Here is an 18,661-nt window from a genome sequence, read left to right as displayed (position 1 = left end):
AAGACTCGCCCAATCCTCTCCCTTTACGCTCTTCAGACACCTGTCCATGCACCTAGCCATCAAATGCTTCCTAAGCCAAACGTTGATGAGGCCACGCACTGGGCCAGCCTGGAGCGGTGACTACCCAGTGACGGTCCAGCCCCGGAGGAGCTCAGAGTGCAGTGGGGGCAAGTCACCAAGACCCAATGTGGTTAAGTGAAGGGCAGGGCAGGGCAGGGCAGGGCTCACTCATCCTGGTCTGGATGGAGATGCTCAAGCCCGGGGGAAAGCCTGGGAGCGAAGGGACTCCGGCCAGAGGCAGGGGCTCTGCAAAGGTGCAAGTGCAAAGGGCCATGAGCCAGGAGAGCAAGCAAAGAGGCTGGGGAGGGAGGTCAGGGGCTGTCCCTGGGGCGCCAGGACACTCGGGGCAATGGGGAGCTGCTGGACGGGATTCTGCAGCACCGCGGCTTTTGAGAACATCACGGATGGCCGTGCGAGTGTGCAAACACCAGCCCTGGGGGTTCCGGGCTCAGAAATACTTTCTAAGGATCCGGTTCATGGAAGCCTTGCCCAGTCCCAGGGGGAGGTCCAGGACCCTGACACCGCTTCCCTCCACCCTTCTCACCTCCCAGAATGCCCACCCCTCCTAGAACGACTTTCCCTCCTCCTTCTACCAGGAGAAACCCGAAGACAGGTGACTCTGTGATTATCAATCCCGCCCGAGGCGGGGGTCCACACAGCAACCCTCTCCAGCTTCCCTATATCTCACATCAGTCCTCATTTGCAAGACATGCAGCTAGAGCGGAATATACAGATCTACAGTCTCAATGTCCTGCTTCACAGAGAAATCATTTCCCCAAGACTGAGAATAAAACAGATCAGCCACCTAGAGCAACAAAGCACCCCAACCAGCCCCCAGGGAGCCCCTGGGAATCAAACCAGAGCTGCACTTGAGTTTAGACCCCTTAGACTCTAAACTCTCTGCCAGGCAGAGAGGAACATGAGCATTTGACAGCACAAAATCCCAGGCTTTTTCCAACAGAATTCCACAGAACCCCAGAGGACGTCCTGGAGGAGTCGCCCAAAAAGGAAAGGGAGTGATGGAGTCCACTGAGGGGGTGTATGGCCACAACAGCAGCCTTGCACACAGACCTCCAGGAGCCAGGACCAGCGAACGCCAGGTCTGGGAACAGACTTTCCAGCTCCCGTTCACTCTCAAGCCTGGGGCCATGGTCCTGGTCAAGGGCAAAGGACTCGGGCCACAGCAGCCTCTCCAGGCCCTCAGGAGTGTCTGGCTTTGGCCAAACCCCGAGTTCCACATCTCCCAGAGGGCTGGGCTCCCCACCCACCAAATACACACGGAATGAGGAAGCAGCCTGGCTCTATTTCCCTTCTGGCTACTTTGTCCTGGGCGAGGCTGAGGAGGTCCTTTCTGCAATTCCAAACCTTATCTGGATCTGGCTTGCCAGTGGGTTCCTCAAGGGCACATACAGATCAGGTCTCCTAGCCTCCTCCCTGCCAGAGCACCGCAAATCCCAGCTTACTGTCTCTCGGATCCCAAACTCCCAATCAGCACCCATCCATCACTGGGTCAGAGTGGCAAAGTGGACACCACTATTCTTTTTTTTTTTTTTGGTCCTAAAAACCAAAGAGTGCCTCCTCTGTTCAAAGCAGGGACACAGGAAGATTCTGCCTTCTTCCCTGGATGGGCTGCTGTGAGCCCAGAAGATGCTTCCTCTGTTCCCCGGAGCCCAAGGATGGGCACAAAGCCCCAGATGGGCCACCCTGAAGGACCAGATCATGAGCCCAGGGCTGACGGGAACTGGGGCATAGCAGAGTTTCCCCCTATGGCGGTTGTCTTCTGCCCCTTCTAAGAACCCACAACGATGCTCAAACCTTGCAGCTCACCAGCCAAAAGAAGGACTCCAGGTCCCCTCTGCAATGTCACAAAAGGCATCAACTAAAATATCCAGAGAGGGCACTTACCCTCGCTCTGGGAAATAACCCGACTGGTCAGGGAGAGGTCTGCGAGGGGCGTTGGGTACTGTTAAGGCAATCTTCTGTGTTTACCGGCTACTTTATCTGCCCCGTGCTCAATGTCACAAAAGGCATCAACTAAAATATCCAGAGAGGGCACTTACCCTCGCTCTGGGAAATAACCCAACTGGTCAGGGAGAGGTCTGCGAGGGGCGTTGGGTACTGTTAAGGCAATCTTCTGTGTTTACCGGCTACTTTATCTGCCCTGTGCTCTAGGATAGGATAAGATTCCCCTTCACGACCGACCTGGAGCTAAGATTCCAATCTTGGTCACACTCAGGGAGGCTACTCGTCCCTAGGGAGGGTCCTCCTGGGAGGAGGTTTAGAAGACACTGCAAAAATCAGGATTTCTGTTTAAGTCTAAAATACAGACTGACAGACGTGAAGATCATTCCCTGTAAGAGCCACAATATCTCAGGAAAGCACAGCTTCGGTGATGCTAGGCCTGGCAAAAAGGGACTTGGAGGATCTAAGTTTTTGTTTTTGTTTTTGTTTTTTTTAAAGATGTTATTTATTTATTTGATAGAGATGACAAGTAGGCGGAGAGGCAGGCAGAGAGACAGGAGGAAGCAGGCTCTCCACAGAGCAGAGAGCCCGATGTGGGGCTCGATCCCAGGACCCTGGGATCCTGACCTGAGCCGAAGGCAGAGGCTTTAACTCACTGAGCCACCCAGGCGCCCCTTGGAGGATCTAAGTTATAAAGGGAGTTAGGGGCGCCTGGGGGGCTCCATCGGTGAAGCACCTGCCTTCGGCTCAGGTCATGATCTCAGGGTCCCAGGATCGAGTACCACACCGGGCTCCCTGCTCAGCAGACGCCTGCTTCCCCCTCTCTCCTTCTCTCAAATAAATAGTTTTTTTTTTTTTTAATTTTTTAAATAAAATGATTTAAGGTGACAGTGACCAAAAGCCAGAAAAAGCCGGAAAGACAAGGTCACTAAAAAGGGTGACCAAGAGGTTTCTTTCATGAAGAAAAAACAAAGACCGATGGCCAGCGCTCTGGGTGATGGGAAGCAAGAAACAGAACTGGCCACCAAGGCATACGGAGTCTGTACACCACACCGTCTGTGGAACATCTACACCAAAGAAGACAGTTCTAACTGAAAAGGATGCTCTGATGAGAGCCTTAATGTCTCCATTTCAAAGACAGGGAAACTGAGGTCCTACGTCAGCTGACCAGTGCGCCCCAAACCAGATCTGCTCACCCCTCAACGGCGTGACACCTGACTGCCTCCCCACTTACCACCAACCAAGAGGCCCTCCCAGTCTGGGATTCTAGCAGCGCCCCAGGAATCAAAGCAGCCTGGAGGGAGGCTAATTTCCTCAACACCTGTTTCCTCTCTCCAGGAAATAATAAAAGTCAGCTGCCCTTCATATACAAGGTGACAATCCTAGCTCATGGACTCGGGGGTTTCCTGCTTCCCCAGCGGGGAGGCTGAGCTGAGTCGTGCACACGTCCCCCCACGTCCCCCAGTGTCTTGTTACCCACACTCCATAGGCGTGAGATGTGTGGGTGAACAGCAATTATGTAAGAATGTCCCTCTCCAAACACTTTATGATTTTTTCTCCCCCGTGTGAAGCCAAACAACTCTCACGGGCAGCAAACCCAGCATTTTGTATACATTAGTGGAAATGACTAAACCATGTTCCTTTGTAATTTGTTTTAAAGATTTTTATTTGGGGGTGGGGGGTACCTGGGTGGCTCAGTTGTTAAGCATCTGCCTTCAGCTCAGGTCATGATCCCAGGATCCCGGGATCGAGCGCCACATCAGGCTCCCTGCTTCGCAGGAAGCCTGCTTCTCCCCCTCCCGCTCCCCTTGCTTGTGTTCCCTCTCTCGCTGTGTCTCTCTGTCAAATAATAAAATCTTTAAAAATAAAAAAATTTTGGGACGCCTGGGTGGCTCAGTTGGTTGGACGACTGCCTTCAGCTCAGGTCATGATCCTGGAGTCCCGGGATCGAGTCCTGCATCGGGACTCCCAGCTCCATGGGGAGTCTGCTTCTCCCTCTGACCTTCTCCTCGCTCATGCTCTCTCTCACTGTCTCTCTCTCAAGTAAATAAATAAAATCTTCAAAAAAATAATAATAAAATAATTTTAAAAATAAAATTTGGAGATGCCTGGGTGGCTCAGTTGGTTAAGCGGCTGCCTTCAGCTCAGGTCATGATCCCATTGTCCTGGGATCAAGTCCCACATCGGGCTCCTTGCTCAGCAGGGAGCCTGCTTCTCCCTCTGCCTCTGCCTGCCGCTCTGCCTGCCTGGGTTCACTCTCTCTGACAAATAAATAAATAAAATCTTTAAAAAAAAATAAAGACTTTTATTTTTAAGTAGTCTCTACCCCCAATGTGGGGCTCGAGCTCACAACCCCGAGATCAAGAGTCATGTACTCTACCGACTGAGTGGCCCCGTCCATACAAAAACCTGTACACAAGCATTCATAGGAGTGACATCCCTAAGAGCCAAACAAGAGAAATAACCCAACAGTCCACCGATCAAAATGCATAAGTAAAATACGGTAGGTCCGTACAGTGGAATATTAGCCGTAAGAAGGAACGAAGTCTCGAGTCACATGGAGGAAACCTGAAAACATCAGGCTAATAAGTGAAAGAAGCCAGACACAAAAGGCCCACCAAACATTACACGCTTCTATTCAGTGTCTACGATCTGTCCTGAACCAGCTAATCTCTAGGACAGAAGGGAAATCAGTGACTGCTTAGGGCAGGAGAGATGGGGAGATGGGAGTGACTGCTGATGGTCAAGGACAGTGATGAAATGACCCAAAACTGACCGTGTCAATGGTTGTACCCTGCTATGAATATGCTAAAACAACAACAACAACAACAACAACAAATGCTAACGGGCGCCTGCGTGGCTCAGTCGGAAGATCCTGCAACTCTTGATCTCAGGGTTGTGAGTTCGAGCCCCACACTCAGGGTAGAGATGACTTAAACATAAAATCTTTAAAAAACAAAAAACAAAAAACAAAAAAACTAAATAAAACAGAGAAGGGAGTGCAGCAAGGGTGGGTAGAAATGTGATCTTGGGGAGAAGAGCCGGTCCACACGAGCAAAAAGGAAGCAAGGCTTCGTCCCAGAATCAAGTGGCAGCATTCCCCCACGGGAAGAAAAGCTTAAAAACTCCACTGGGGAGGCAAGGAGAGGCCAGTCCTGAATGGCCTCGTAAACAAAGCTAAGGTCTATTACATCACAAAGGCGATGAGAAACCTACAAAATGTCTTGTGTCTTGCATTCTGCCTTTCCCTCATTGCAAGAAGGGTCCCTTGGGTGGGTGGTGGGGGGGGTGGTTGGAATCCAGCGCCAGGGAACCAGCAGACCCAGGTAAGGAGCAATTCTGACTAATGAGCCCGGCCTCAGCAGCAGCAACCATCTGGAAGCGGTTTCAAATCCACTCGAACTGGCCCGTGTCTACAGGCTTCCTTCCTTGCACACGCAGGACCTGTGTCTTCTACTCCTAGTATGTGCTCCCGTCCAGCAGCGACAGCGTCCCCCCGGGGGGGCCAGCGACTAATGAGAATCTCAGACTCCACCCTATAGACCTTCAGAAACTGAATCTGCATTTAATAAGATCCCTAGGCGGGTGCTCTGTGCCATGGCCCAAAGGCCTTGACCTCAGCACTTCATTCAACCAGACAGTCTTGCACTGTGACCTCCGAGCGGCCCACGGAAAAAGGCTGCTCCCGCCCCACTCCGCCCCCGGCGGAAGGCCCAGGGAACAGGCGGCATTCAACTTGGCATGATGCCCAGAGCTCATGGGGTGTAAACTCCATTTACAGAGTGTATACAAGGTATCAGGGCTCTCCTGGACACTCACGGAGCCCCCTTAAGGCTGAAAGAGCTCCTGAGGCTTGCCTGGGGTCTCAGGTAGCAAGGGCTGAGCCAGGATTTGAACCCAGAGCTGCCACACTCTTGCTCGGCGTTCTGCAGGGCCCTCATCGGGGTTCCTGAGCGACCTCTCCACCGACAGATGGAGGGACCCCTCTGGGCAAACAGAAATGCCAGCTACCACCCTCCCCATCCCCCCTTCTCACCACCTCCCTCTCTCTGTCCTCAGATTACACAGACTCAAAAGACAGGGTCTCATTCCAAAGGCTGTGTTCCTTCTATTACCCTGGGTTGCCTCCTATAATCCACTACAGTAAGAAAATTTTTAAAGAGGTAAACAAAAGCCACTCTAATTCCAGGATTTCACCATGGCTCACAGCCGCCCTTGGTGGCTCAAATGCTTGGCTACTCAGGGCACCTGGGGGGCTCAGTCAATTGAACATCTGCCTTCGGCTCAGGTCATGATCTTGGGGTCCTGGGATCGAGCCCCGGGTTGGGCTCCCTAGTCAGTGGGAGCCTGCTTCTCTCTCTCCCTCTACCCCCCACCCCCACTTGTGCTCTCTTGCTCTCTCAAATAAAATAAATGAAATCTTAAAAAAAAAAAAAAAAAATGCTTTGCTACTCAAATTGTGGCCCAACAGCACCATCATCACATCGGAGATAGTTAGAAAATGCTAGTCTGGGGCCCGACCCCAGACGTACCGAATCAGAGATGACGTTGGACAGGTAGGTTCTAAGCATGTGCTGACAAGAAGACAAGCCCCAGGTCCTCCCCCCATTATAGTACAGGCTAGGAGGAGGCTCCTGCCCAGCTCAATCAGTGGAACACGTGACTCTTGGCTGTGAGTTCAAGCCCCCCCGCTGGGTGTCAAGATGGCTTAAAAAAAAATAATAAAACCTCTAAAAACAAATAAATACATGAAAATATCAAACTGGAGTACCAGATAAGCAGATCCTGTGTTGAGTGTGTCCTTGGTGATCAACAATGCAATTTAGTTTTATTTTTCACTCCGAGCACAACAAAGGCTTGCAGCAGCTTTTTATCAAAAGAAAAAAAAAAAAAAAGCTAAATGAGAACAGTAGATTCAAACTTCCTCTATTTCTAAATTACATTACGAATCAAAAACAAATGGACTCAGTGACATTCCTCCCTGAGCCACTCCTAAAATAAGGATCCTCTATCATGATTAAATTAGGACCAGGGCTCCTTGCTGGAGAATTTTTAAAATATCAGCTCTAAAGAGTTTTTACAACCTAATTACCTTCTTTTGTTGTTGACTAATCCTGGAGTTGTCTGTGCATTTGACAAGCAAATGAGAAGGGAGGAGGGATTGAGGTATCTGAGACAGAAGCTTGGAAGCCAAACACCCAGAAGGGTTTTCATTCCAACAGAACAAGTGTGAGGCTCAACTCTCTTAGGTCACCTGCCAGAGTCACCCTAGAGGGGAAAGCACATTCCTAAGGGCTCCCCAAAGATGAGCCCCTGACCTCAGCTCCCTGTTTCTGTTGGAGCTCACGGAGCCCTGAGGAGAGCAGGGACACAGTAGGTGCTCCAATGTAAATGCCTGGGCCTTGGTGGACCAGACACTGTGACAAATGTATTGGCCATAATGAAAAAAAAAATCGTAAGAAGTCCGGGGATCAGGAAATGATCACATATGTTCAAAACGCATAGGCAAAGTATTGATTCCTGGGCCCTGCAGAGTGCTACATGACGGAATAGCTTGGAAAAGGGGACAGTGGCTTTGCAAGAACAGTAAGAGTTCATCCTGGCTCTGAGAAGCTAGGAGGACCTGATAAGGTTTGCAATGTGAAGAAGACCTTGCAGCCGTGGGAGCTGGTCAGACACGCAGCACCTCAGGCCCCCTCTTGGGCCTACTGAGCCAGGATCTGCAACCAACAAGACCCGGGAAAGGAATGCATTTGGAGAACCTTGTTCTAGAAGCACTGGATTCAGTCTTGAGAAGCACAGCTGAAGGCAGGACCAGAAAATACTGAGCCTGAGACAGTGCAGAACTAGGTCATCCTTCCCAAGTGAGTGCACACCCACATATGTTTAGTTTGCTCCTTTCCTCCTGAGCACACAGTAGGACAGCTACCCACCATATTAAGTGCGCTTTGGTCAACGAAATATGAGCACAGATATCACATGTTGCTTCCAGGCAGAAGCTTCAGGGACCAGATGCTATTTGACGTGATCACCAGCAAGATTCCAGACAGCGGTGGTTCCTTCATCCTGGGTCCTAGAGGGTCTCGGGCCCCAAACCAACTTGCCACAAACATCCAACGTGCAGAAGAAGCAAACCTAGGCTGTGTTACTCAACAAGATCTGTGTTATAGCAGCATGTCCTAACCCATCCTGACCGATACAGCACAATGCCCGAGATACCAGCGTTTTCTCAGGACGCATCTGCAACTCCCCACTGAGAACTACTCAGCTGCATCATTACCTGGGGGTAGGACTTCCCAAAAACCCCAAACAGCATCATTTCATTCAACCCTCTTCCCTCTTCAGAGTTCACTCTGCCAACTCCCTTCTTCTCTCCTTTCTAGGGTTGTCTTGTCCATTTATGCTTTTATCTTACTGCACTGTATGCTTTTCGATAAACTGCTTTAAATCCTTCTTGCAACAAGGTAACAGATCATCACAAGTACAGATAGACTAGACTTGGCTCCAAATGACTTTTGGTTATTTCAAAAAAAAAAAAAAAAGAAGAAGAAGAAAGAAAGAAAGAAAGAAATCAAAACCACCCTTCCTCCCCCAAAAGACAAAGATTTGCTGTCACTGAGGATATTTTAAAAGAACGTGGCCCTGAGCCAGCAAGTATTCCTTCAACCTGTTCTCTCCACGAAAGGATACTTACGGAGCGCCTGGTACACACAGTCCCTGCTTTTAAAAAGCAATTCCTTCCTGGACACACCATTTCTTTTTGTCTTGTCATAGGGCGAGATCTGAAGTATGTTAACTCCATGAAACATTCAGCATCACTGAGCAAATTATTTTTTTAAATCTAGCCTCCTTATAGTTATGGCACCCCTTCTGCCTGTCGGACCACATGCTAAGCATAAGTGAGCCTCATTTTACCCAGCTCCTTCTGGTTGGACAGGTTGCAGCCAATTTATGTTTAGGTATTAGGAACGCGGGATTCCTGACGCCCACAGCTTGCCTATCAGATGCTTCCTGAGCCCAAATTTCTGGAAATGGAATTGCTAGATCAGAGGGCATGTGTATTCTGAAGGCTCTTAGAGTAGGCTGTCCAACTACCCTCCAGGGAGGGACGCCTGGGTGGCTCAGTTGGTTGGGAATCTGCCTCTGGCTCAGGTCATGATCCCAGGGTCCTGGGTTCAAGTCCAACATCAGGCTCCTTGTTCAGCAGGGAGCCCGCTTCTACCTCTCCCTCTGCGCACTGCTCTGTCTACTTGTGCTCTCTCCCTCTGACAAATAAATAAAATCTTTTTTAAAAAGTACCCTCCAGGGAGCCTAGGACAATTTTCCTACACCATTCCTTGCCAATGCTCATTCTTTTTAAATTGTGACAGTTTTCATTAAAGCAAGTATCCCTTTTAGAAAAAAATATGCTGCCCTGGGGCACCTGGCTGGCTCACTCGGAAAAGTGTGAGACTCTTGGGGCACCTGGGTGACTCAATGGGTTAAAGCCTCTGCCTTGGGCTCAGGTCATAATCCCAGGGTTCTGGGATCGAGTCCCACATCAGGGGAGTCTGCTTCCCTTCCTCTCTCTGCCTGCCTCTCTGCCCACTTGTGATCTCTGTCTGTCAAAATAAATAAAATCTTTAAAAAAAAAAAAAGTGTGCAACTCTTGATCGCGGGGTCATGAGTTCGAGCCCCATATTGGGTACGGGCAGGGCTTAAATAAATAAAAAACATTTCAATTTTTTTGAATAATTAAAAATGTGCCGTTCTTTCATCAAAGACTGAAATGACTAGGGAGAATAAATACGCTGATGACTTTTTCTATCTTTTATTAGCAAATGACCAGCCAAGGTCTTTGCCCCTTCTCATACAGATGTGATCCTTGGTTTCTCTTTTAATCATTTATAAGAGCACTTTCTGCATGAAGGATATTAACTTTTTCCCGATCTATATTTGCCTTTGCCTTATGTTTTTAAGGAAGAGGTCTCCAGTGGCAGAATGGACTGACCATTCGCAGATAAGGAGAAGAGAGTAGGAAAAGGGTATCAGCACCAACCTGCAAGAGACGAGGTCCACCCCACCTCCCAGAGTCAACCCACCAGCAAGTACTTCTGACTCGACCTGCCCAATACACCCCAGACCCACCCATGCCTTACCATCTCCACTGCCACCAGCCAGCTTCCCTTCCTACCCTCTTCACAGCCAGTCTCTGCACCGCAGCCCAGATGAGCTGTCCAAGATGAATCGGAGCACGGCCTCCCCTGCCATCAAACCACAGGCTTTCTGCGGCACTTGGAGAACTACCCGCCAACCACGAGGAAGAAACGATAATTATGCAATGTGCCACAATGTATCGCTCTGAGGGCAATCAGAAAAAAAAAATTCTGCAATACAGAAATGAATCAGATTAGCGTGCTGAACGCCTTAACCTTACACAATGTCATATGTCAAATGGGTTCTATTTTTAAAAACCTTAGAGGCTTGAAGTCAGCCATGGTGGGAGGGTCGCTACCCCAGAAATGCAAACCTGGGGGAAAGGGCAAGAAATCCCAAATGATTTTGTAGTGTGTGTCTTATAGTAGTGAGGGGCACAACAATACATACCGCAAAACCTGCCTCTCTGCCTGTCACACCCGCCTCTCTTCCCCCTGCTCGCTGCTTTCTTAACCATTCTGGTTCTCACAAATATATCACCCATACACCCCTCTTCAGGGTTCTTTGCATTCATGATGCCCTCTGCCTCAAATCACTTCTCCCCAGCTACTCCCATGGCCCTCCATCACCAAGGTCTCTGCTCAGAGAAGTTTCCCTGAGGGTCTTCTCAAACCCCACCTACACCCCACACCCCACTCCACCACAGTACCCTATGTTATTGGCCCCACAGTGCCTAAAAATTCTTTTTTTTTTCTAGTGTACCCTCTCCCCAGCTAAGTGTTAGCTTCTCTTCCATGTCTGTCAGTACTTCCCATCCAGCACCTAACCCAAGAACTCACAGCCCATCCTAGACACCCAGGGTTTGTTGAATGAATGAGTGACCGACTTCTGAACTTCTCAACTACATACAGCCCAGGAGCTAGGAAAGCCTTTTACATCTACAAAGGGTTGGAAACAAAGTCGAAGGAGGAGGACGCTGCAAGGGCCCAGAAAAACTGGAACAGAGTCAAATCTCGGCATCTATAAATAAAGTTTTATTGGAACTCAACCACACCAATTGGTTCCCAGCCTGTCTATGGCGGCTTCACACTCCAACAGCAGAGCCAAAAAGCTGTGACAGAGCCCATATGGGGCACGTTCGTGGCTTCTCACTGCCCCTGGCGCTCTGCGAATCCCAGCGACGCAGCTGTAACTCCACTTTGCCTCTTGGCCCGCAAAACCGAAGATGTTTCCTAGCCCTTGACAAAAAAGATGTCAGAGCAAGGGAAGAAGGGGAGGTCTCTGAGAAACATCTCCCAAGGAGAGCAGACGAGGCTCCACTAACCGAATGAACAGGAGGAGAGAAGGTCACGGGTGCCTGGGTGCCTCGGTCGGTTAGGCACCAGCATCGGGCTCAGGTCATGATCCCAGCATCCTAGGATTGAGTCCCACATCCTGCCTCAGGCTCCCTGCTCAGCGGGGAGTCTGGTCCTCCCTCTTCCTCTCCACCCCTCCACCCTGCTCATGCTCTCTCTCCTGCTCTCACTCTCAAATAAATAAATGCAATCTTTAAAAAAAGAAGGAGAAAAGGTTAAGGGCAGCAGTGGCAGGCAAGGTGGGGGACAGAGAGATGGTGGTTTCCCTGTGGTCTGGCAGGTAGGGGAGGAAGGGGAGAAGAGGACAGAGAGATGATGAGAGCTTAGTTGGGACAAAGGACATTGAGTCCCCAGGGACCGAATCTAGCCAGCAGCTGAAGAAGTGAAATAAATACATTCAACCAGGAAGGTTCACCCAATAAAACACATCTTCATCAGACGGTAGACAGAGGAGACACAAAGTGTGCAGGGAGGAGGTAGTGAGTCCCCAGGAACCCACAAAAACCCCTCACAAGCCCATACACCTGTTGCACGTGCCCCCTCCACGGGGTCATCGTGTGCTCTGATCCCACCAAAGGACAAGTGGGACCCCCCTGCCGGCCACTGTTTCTATTTCTCTCCACAGGTGTAAACACCAAGCCACAAATCTCACCCCTGCAGGGAGAGAAGAATATACGAATTTTGCAATTAAGTCCAAGGCCGGGGCAGTGTAGGGGTGGGGGTGGGGATAGGAGATCAGTCCTGGCATTCTGTTGGAAAGCCCATTGTGGGCTGCCCTGCCACTGTGAGTAATCAGGGAGCCAACTGTGAGGACCACATCCCCCCACCCCCACTGAAGCAGCCACACAAAAATCCTGATGCCTCACGTTGGATAAAGGGCTTTTCTGGTCGACCAAACCTCCTTTCTCCAGGAAAGTGGGGGTCCCAGACTCCGGGCTCGCCGATGAGGACAATCAGATGATCAGATGAAAGCTGGGTTCTTTCCCCCACCCAGGGCTGAGAGAGCCCAAGAAGGTCAGCATCTCATTCATGTTTCCAGGTGGTAAACGGGCAGCAGGGACTCACGCGGTGGTGAGCGCATGGCGGGGATTCCTGCCGACTTGTTGCTAAGGGAACTTTTGTGAAGGTGCCCTGAATCGGCAGAATCCGTAAGCCCTGCCCATGGCTTTGAAGTCCCGTGGGGTGGCTACTTGACCAGAGATGAGAGAGGTAGGCTCTCCCCAGCAGAGGGGTGAGCTGAAGGTAGATTTCCAAACAGCAGAAGCTACAAAGGCAGGCAGCGGCCCCCAAATCAAAGGACAGGATGACTTAGTGACGATGGCAGAAAGCCTGTTGGGTATACTTGGTCACGGTCACATCCGCTGGGAGCCCCAGCTCTCATCAGAGCTCTGCGAACGGAGCTAAAAACCACCTTACAGAAAAATCCTATTGTGAGGGACAAGGTCACACCCACTGTAGGTAATTCTCACGTTCCAGAACGCAAGGCCTGGTATTAAAATCAATCTGCGTAACAACAGCAAGCGGCTACTAGATGTCAGGCAGCTCGGATACACTGTGTCTACTAATCACCAGCACCAAAGATCGCACCCCCACCCAAAAAGGAAGGACTGCCATGCCAATGGCCCAGTGGACAGACCCAGGCTTTAGGGACAGGAAAATCCGGTTTCAAATTCAGCTGCAACATTTATCAGGTGGCCTTTATGGAGAAATCCCTGGCATCTTAATGGAAAAAAAAAAAAAAAAAAAGAGGGAGAGAGAGAAAGAGAATCTCCTGAGGATGGCAATGGAGAATTTTCTAGCAGAACAACAGTCAGATCTCCTGCACTTTGCCTCCCTCTGGGAGCTCACTCTCTCTCTCTCACATCTGGGCTAGCGCTGTTTCCTCTCTAATGGATCACTGTCCCCAGCTGGGCTCTCCCGACCCCTCTGGAGTTGCCAGTCTGCAAAACGGCCTTCGATGCACCTGTAGCCACACCTGTATCCACACCTGCAGGCACCTCCCTCCCACACAGAATCCGGACGGGTCCTGTGACTCACTGTGCCAATAAAATGGACCAGAAGGGATGTGCTGGTGGTGAGCCCAAACCTTAAGGAGGCCTGGCAATTTGCACTTTGCATTCCTGGAAGCCAGCCCCCAGGGAAAGACTCCAAACTCCCTGCTAAAGAGAAAGGCCATGGGGACAGGCCCTGGAGAGTAAGACACATGCGGAGAGAAAGGCCCCCTTGGAAGAACACCAAGGCACCCCACATGGGAGTGAAGCCGCCATTTTGGAGTTCCAGGCCAGCTCTCCTGGCCACCCCTCCTCTCCCTCCTGCCACCCCCTGACTGTGAATGCAGGACAGACGCCAAGACAGATGGGCAGAAGAACCACCCAGCGGAGCCCTGTCGACCCACGGTGATGTGTGAGCTAATAGGAAATGGGCGTTTGGTGACACGAAGTTTTGGGGTGGTCTGTCCCACAGCAATATCCATAGCCCAGCCCAGCTCAGCTCCACATCTCTGCATCTCTCTCCCACGGCCGCACTTTGAATGTTCCGGCAGCACATCCCGTGAGCCCAAAATGGGAGAACAGAAGGCGGAGAGGAGGAGACCGGGTTCAAGGGTGACCCCCTGCAGCCACCTGGTTCTGCTGGCAGACAGGGCCCCCCTATTAGCACCTCTGAGGTCTACACCTCACAGCCAGATGGCAGCTTATTTCCCCAAAGCTCTGGGGGGTTTCCACGGATGCCTTCCAGTATCTTCCATGTCCCGAATTTCTTTTCTCCATTCGGTTAAGAGCAGGTCACAGGGAATTCCCGGCCCTCCACCCACCAAACCTACCCAGCCACAGGGTTCCCTCCTCCTGCTGCTGGTCTCCTCCTCTGGGAAGCTCCACCATCCCAACCACCCCCGATCCTTGAGGCCAGCCCTTGAGCCCACAGGGTGGCACCTCTCCCAGCCCCACTTCCTCTCTTGGGCTGACAGTTCCCTAGAGGCTGCTTTCTGGAAACCAAGGATATGCTGCACCCTTCTACTCTTCCCTTGAAGGCCTGATCCAGGAGATTCCCCTGGGAGCCAGGACCAGAATCTCCCTCGGCACGGCCCCTCCCCTGGGGCCGGCGGGCCTCCAAGGCAGATCTCAGCCCTGCCAGAGTTAGCTCCTAGCTCCTCTCCTCGGGGGACGCTTCTGGCAAAACCAGGGCCTCTCAGTTCCCCTTTCTTCGCATGAACAAGACAGAAATCCTCGGAGAGTGTCCGCTTTGCATACACTGCCCTCGACCCATAGTACCCTTCCGCCAAGATGGAGCTTCTTGGTATCACTCTTTACACCAAAGAGCCAAGGTCTGCTGCACCCAGCTGTGCCCCCACCATCACACTCCTCCCCCAGGAGGCTGGTGCCCTCCATTCTGTCCGGACCTGTCTCCCCAACAGCTCCCCCCTCGTCTTCTGATCTCCGCATCCCCAGCAGGCCCAGAGCCAGGCACCTGCTGGCCGACATCCCATGGGCTTGTCCATCTCTAGACCCCCCTCTCCAGGCTCCTGGCTGCTGCACTAACTTCCAGCCTTGAAGGACACCGGCTGCTGCTTCTCCGGACTTGCAATTTCATATACTGGCCGGTTCACCGCCAGTGACTCCCTTGGGAGATCTCCACTGTCGCCTCACTGAGTCTGGCTTTGAGGACTCTCCCCATCCCAAGGGACATCTACCCACATACCCTCCAGTCCTCAGCCTGGGAGTCCAGCCTGCTCACCCACGAGGTGCCCAGGCACAGAGGGCCTGATCTCCGATCCTCTGGAAACTGCACCTGCCTTGACCCCGAAAAGTCCCAGGGCTCAGGCCCAGCCCTGCCCCCACTGTAGGAAAGCCAGCAGCCTCCCTGTGCAAGCAATTTTCAGACTTAGCAGGAGAGCTGCTCCAGGTGGGAAGGAGCCCCTGCACTCATTGTAGCCCTCATAGGCAGCGCCCGCCCTTAGGACTGCTGTCATCAGCACGCTGACCTGGAGGGCTGCATGTGGCCTCTCCCACAAGGATCCAGACCCTCCCCTCACTTGCCTTTTAGCACTTGAGCCCACAGGGCCGAATTTAAAACAGACGCAGCCACAGAGGGGAAAGTTCCACCATCTAAGCCACTCAGGCAAGTCTCCCCTGGGGCAATTGCCTTCATGTCTCATGTGTGCCTGAGAAATGGGAAGGCTGCCTCCCCTTCACAGAGCTTTCGGGGGAACGGGGGCCTAATAGGTGCTCAAGAAATGGAAGCCCCTCCCAGCAGTCCAGCTCCCACAGACGGGCACTTCCCGTGCATGTCCCCACTGGGAGTGGGTCTGAAAGACCCTTACTAAGCACCAGGGGCTGTGACTGAGGCACCCAAGACTGTCCCAGCAGATGGCTCTGTGTGTCTCCGGGGTCTGGTCCGCCCTCCCTTTTCCTAGAGGAAAAAAAAGCAGAGCCCGTCCCCTCTGGTGAACAGGGCCTATCAACCCACCAGCCTTGGGCACCCCCACCCCAAAACACAGCTGGCTGCGTCCAGCCAGGGGCGCTCCTCAGCAGAGAGACCTCCAAAGCCAAATTTCCACATCAGGATTTCCTGGAAAAAGTGTGGCCACCAGAGGAACTCTGAAACAGGAGTCCTGAGCCAGGAACCAGGAGGCTATGGGCCCTCCTAAGAAGGGATACATGTGCTTTCTCTCACATCTGAATCCCGGGAAGGGAACCAGGGAAGCCCAGGACACACACCTGAGCCTGCCTGACGCACACCAGTTTCTCAAAATACACAACCGGGAGGGTTCTGGAACCTACTCTTCTGCCAGGCCACGAAAATCTCTTTCAGGCTCAATTTTGTTTGAATGCTACTAATCCCTTTAGGGGGGATATTGTACCTCTAGGAGGCCACGCTCTGGTTCTGGTAATATTTTCACAGGCTATTTCCCAGCAAACTCACCCAAAATCACTTAGCCCCATCAATCATTCTTTCTTTCTCTCTGTCCTTTTTATTTTTATTTTTTCTTTCTAAACTTGCTACCCCGTTCTTTGCAAAGTAGGTCAGGGGTCAAATTATAAATAAATTCAGACTCCGTGATTTGGGAGGTGTTTCTGCAGAACATTTGGTCTATCCTTACACAGTTGTGGATAACCGCCTATTGAAGTCTGTACAACAATCCTGGGGTTGGGCAGCTTTTTACGAAGGGGGATGTCCTATGAGGTCAGTCCTCTCCCCCACTCCGCCCCCACCAAAGGACTTCTGAAACTTCGAAGCCCACTCAGGCTGTGACCATGAGCTCAGCGATTAGAAGAGAGGGAGTCCTCCCAACTGTCACCCAGACAATAAACAGCCAGCCGACTTGGCTCAGCAGGTCCTCTGCAGTCCTGGGGGCAGGCCAGAACCCCAGGAACAGGCCACTCTCAGGCTCTGGACCTTAGCCCCGGGAAGCCGGACCAGGAGAGGGGCGCTGCAGCACCCCTGATCGGGCGGGTGGCTGGGGCCGGTGGCCAGCCAGGCTCAGCTGACCAGCAAGTGGGTGGCTCCTAAGCGGCCAGGCAGCTTAACCCGGGGCAGCACAACCGTCCACCGGTGGCAGGCTCCGGGCTCCGGGACCCGATCGATGCCACTTTTTTTTTTTAACTGATCCGGATCCTCCGCGCGTCTTCCCTAGAGCGCGGGACTCCGCAGCCCTCGGCCGGCCCCTGCCACCGCCGGGAGCGCGCCCGGCCGCCCGCTCGCTCCAGAACTCAGACAGGCAACAAGTTGTCCTTCCTCAGGGTGGCCACGATGTGCTCGGGAGGCCCGGCACGGGGGACGCTCCGGGGGCGATCCCCGCGCTGCCCAGCCCCGAGGGGCGCCCGCTGCCTCGGCCGCCGGCAGTGTCGGACGCGCAGCGGCTGCCCCCGGCCGGCTCCGCGGCGCCCCTCGGACAGGGGCGGCTCCGGCGTCCCCGGGTGCGGGCAACAGGTACGCGGGCGCGCGGAGCAGCGCAGCCCCGGGTCTTCCGGCCCCCGGCCCTCGCCCCTTACCTCCAGCAACTGCACGTAGCTCGCCGGGAACCAGCCGCGGAGCCCGTCCTCCTTCTCGCCTTCCCACCAGCCGCCGTCCGGGACCTGCAGCAGCGTGATCAGCTCGCCCGCGGCGAAGCGCAGCCCCTGGCCGTGCCGCTCCCCGGAGAAGGGGTACAGGGTCCGGCAGCGGGCGCCGGACATGGCCTTGGCGCCCGGACTCACAGCGCAGCCTGCATCCCTGACGAGCCCCGCGGGCTGGGCAGCGGCTCCGCGGGGTCCCAGGCGCCCGGCGCTCCGGGCTCCCGCGCTCTGGGCGCGCGCCGTCTCGGGGGTGCGCGGGGGGTCCCCGGCCAGGCGGGGGACGCGCGCTCCGCGCAGGGCAGCGGAGACTCGCAGGCTTCGCGGAGCAAGCGGCGACGCCCCCGGGCCGGGCAGCTCGCAGATCCAGCTCTGGGCGGGGGGGCGGGGCTCAGGGGGAGGAGACCCAGGCGCCGCGGGCTCCGGAGACAACTTCCCGGGGACGCGGAGCGCGGGCTGCGGCCGCGAGGGCCGGCCGGAGCCGGAGCCGCCCGGGCGCGCGGAAATGCGCAGCTCCCGGGGGAGGTGGGATCCAGAGCATCGCCGGGGGCCCGGCTCGGCGGCGAGCGAGCGGCCGGGCGTCCGCGGAGAAGAGCTGGCGGCCGGGTGGCCGAGCGGGGGCTCGCGCGGAGGCGAGGGGGCGGGGCGGGCGGGGGCTGGACCAGGGCGGCCACGCCCGCGGAAGGCTGGGCGCTCCCTCGCCGAGGGGGCAGGTCGCTGGGGAGGGGTCTCGGCGCTCACACCCCCGCCTCCGAAAGCCTCTGGAACAGAAACGCCCTTCCGCGCCGGCTTTGTGGGTCTGGTGGCAGCCCGCGGGCGGCGGGCGCCTCCTCCGGGGTGCCTGCGAGGGAATGTGTCTGCGGCCGCCCCTGTCGGGGTTGGACCTGGGATTGAACTTGACTCACCGGAAACTGAACAATGGGTGAAGGACAGGTTTGAAGCCTGGCGCCAGAGCCGGGAGGCCGGGTGGCAGTGTGTTGCAGTGGAGGGACGGGGAGGGGAGGCGGCGGAGTTGGGAGCCTCCTGAAGAGGATAAATGGAGGAAGGGGGAAAGGTGAGAGGAACAGCCCCCACCAATTTGCATGCAAAGGGGAGGCC

The 18,661-nt window shown here is 53.7% G+C and overlaps 1 protein-coding gene across 1 annotated transcript in view; it reads right to left on the bottom strand.

The window, feature by feature from the left end:
• Positions 1–17,799, bottom strand: part of GAS7 (growth arrest specific 7) — a 199,242-nt gene extending 181,443 nt beyond the window's left edge. Inside the window, exon 1 of the mRNA XM_059380257.1 lies at positions 17,504–17,799. Within this exon, the coding sequence (XP_059236240.1) occupies positions 17,504–17,686 (183 nt within the window). The 5' untranslated portion in view covers positions 17,687–17,799. The remainder of the gene's footprint in view (positions 1–17,503) is intronic.
• Positions 17,800–18,661: the final 862 nt, after the last annotated feature.

This window comes from Mustela nigripes, chromosome 16 (genome assembly GCF_022355385.1).
Source record: "Mustela nigripes isolate SB6536 chromosome 16, MUSNIG.SB6536, whole genome shotgun sequence".
NCBI lineage: Eukaryota > Metazoa > Chordata > Mammalia > Carnivora > Mustelidae > Mustela > Mustela nigripes.
This window is presented reverse-complemented; position numbering and strand designations above follow the sequence as displayed.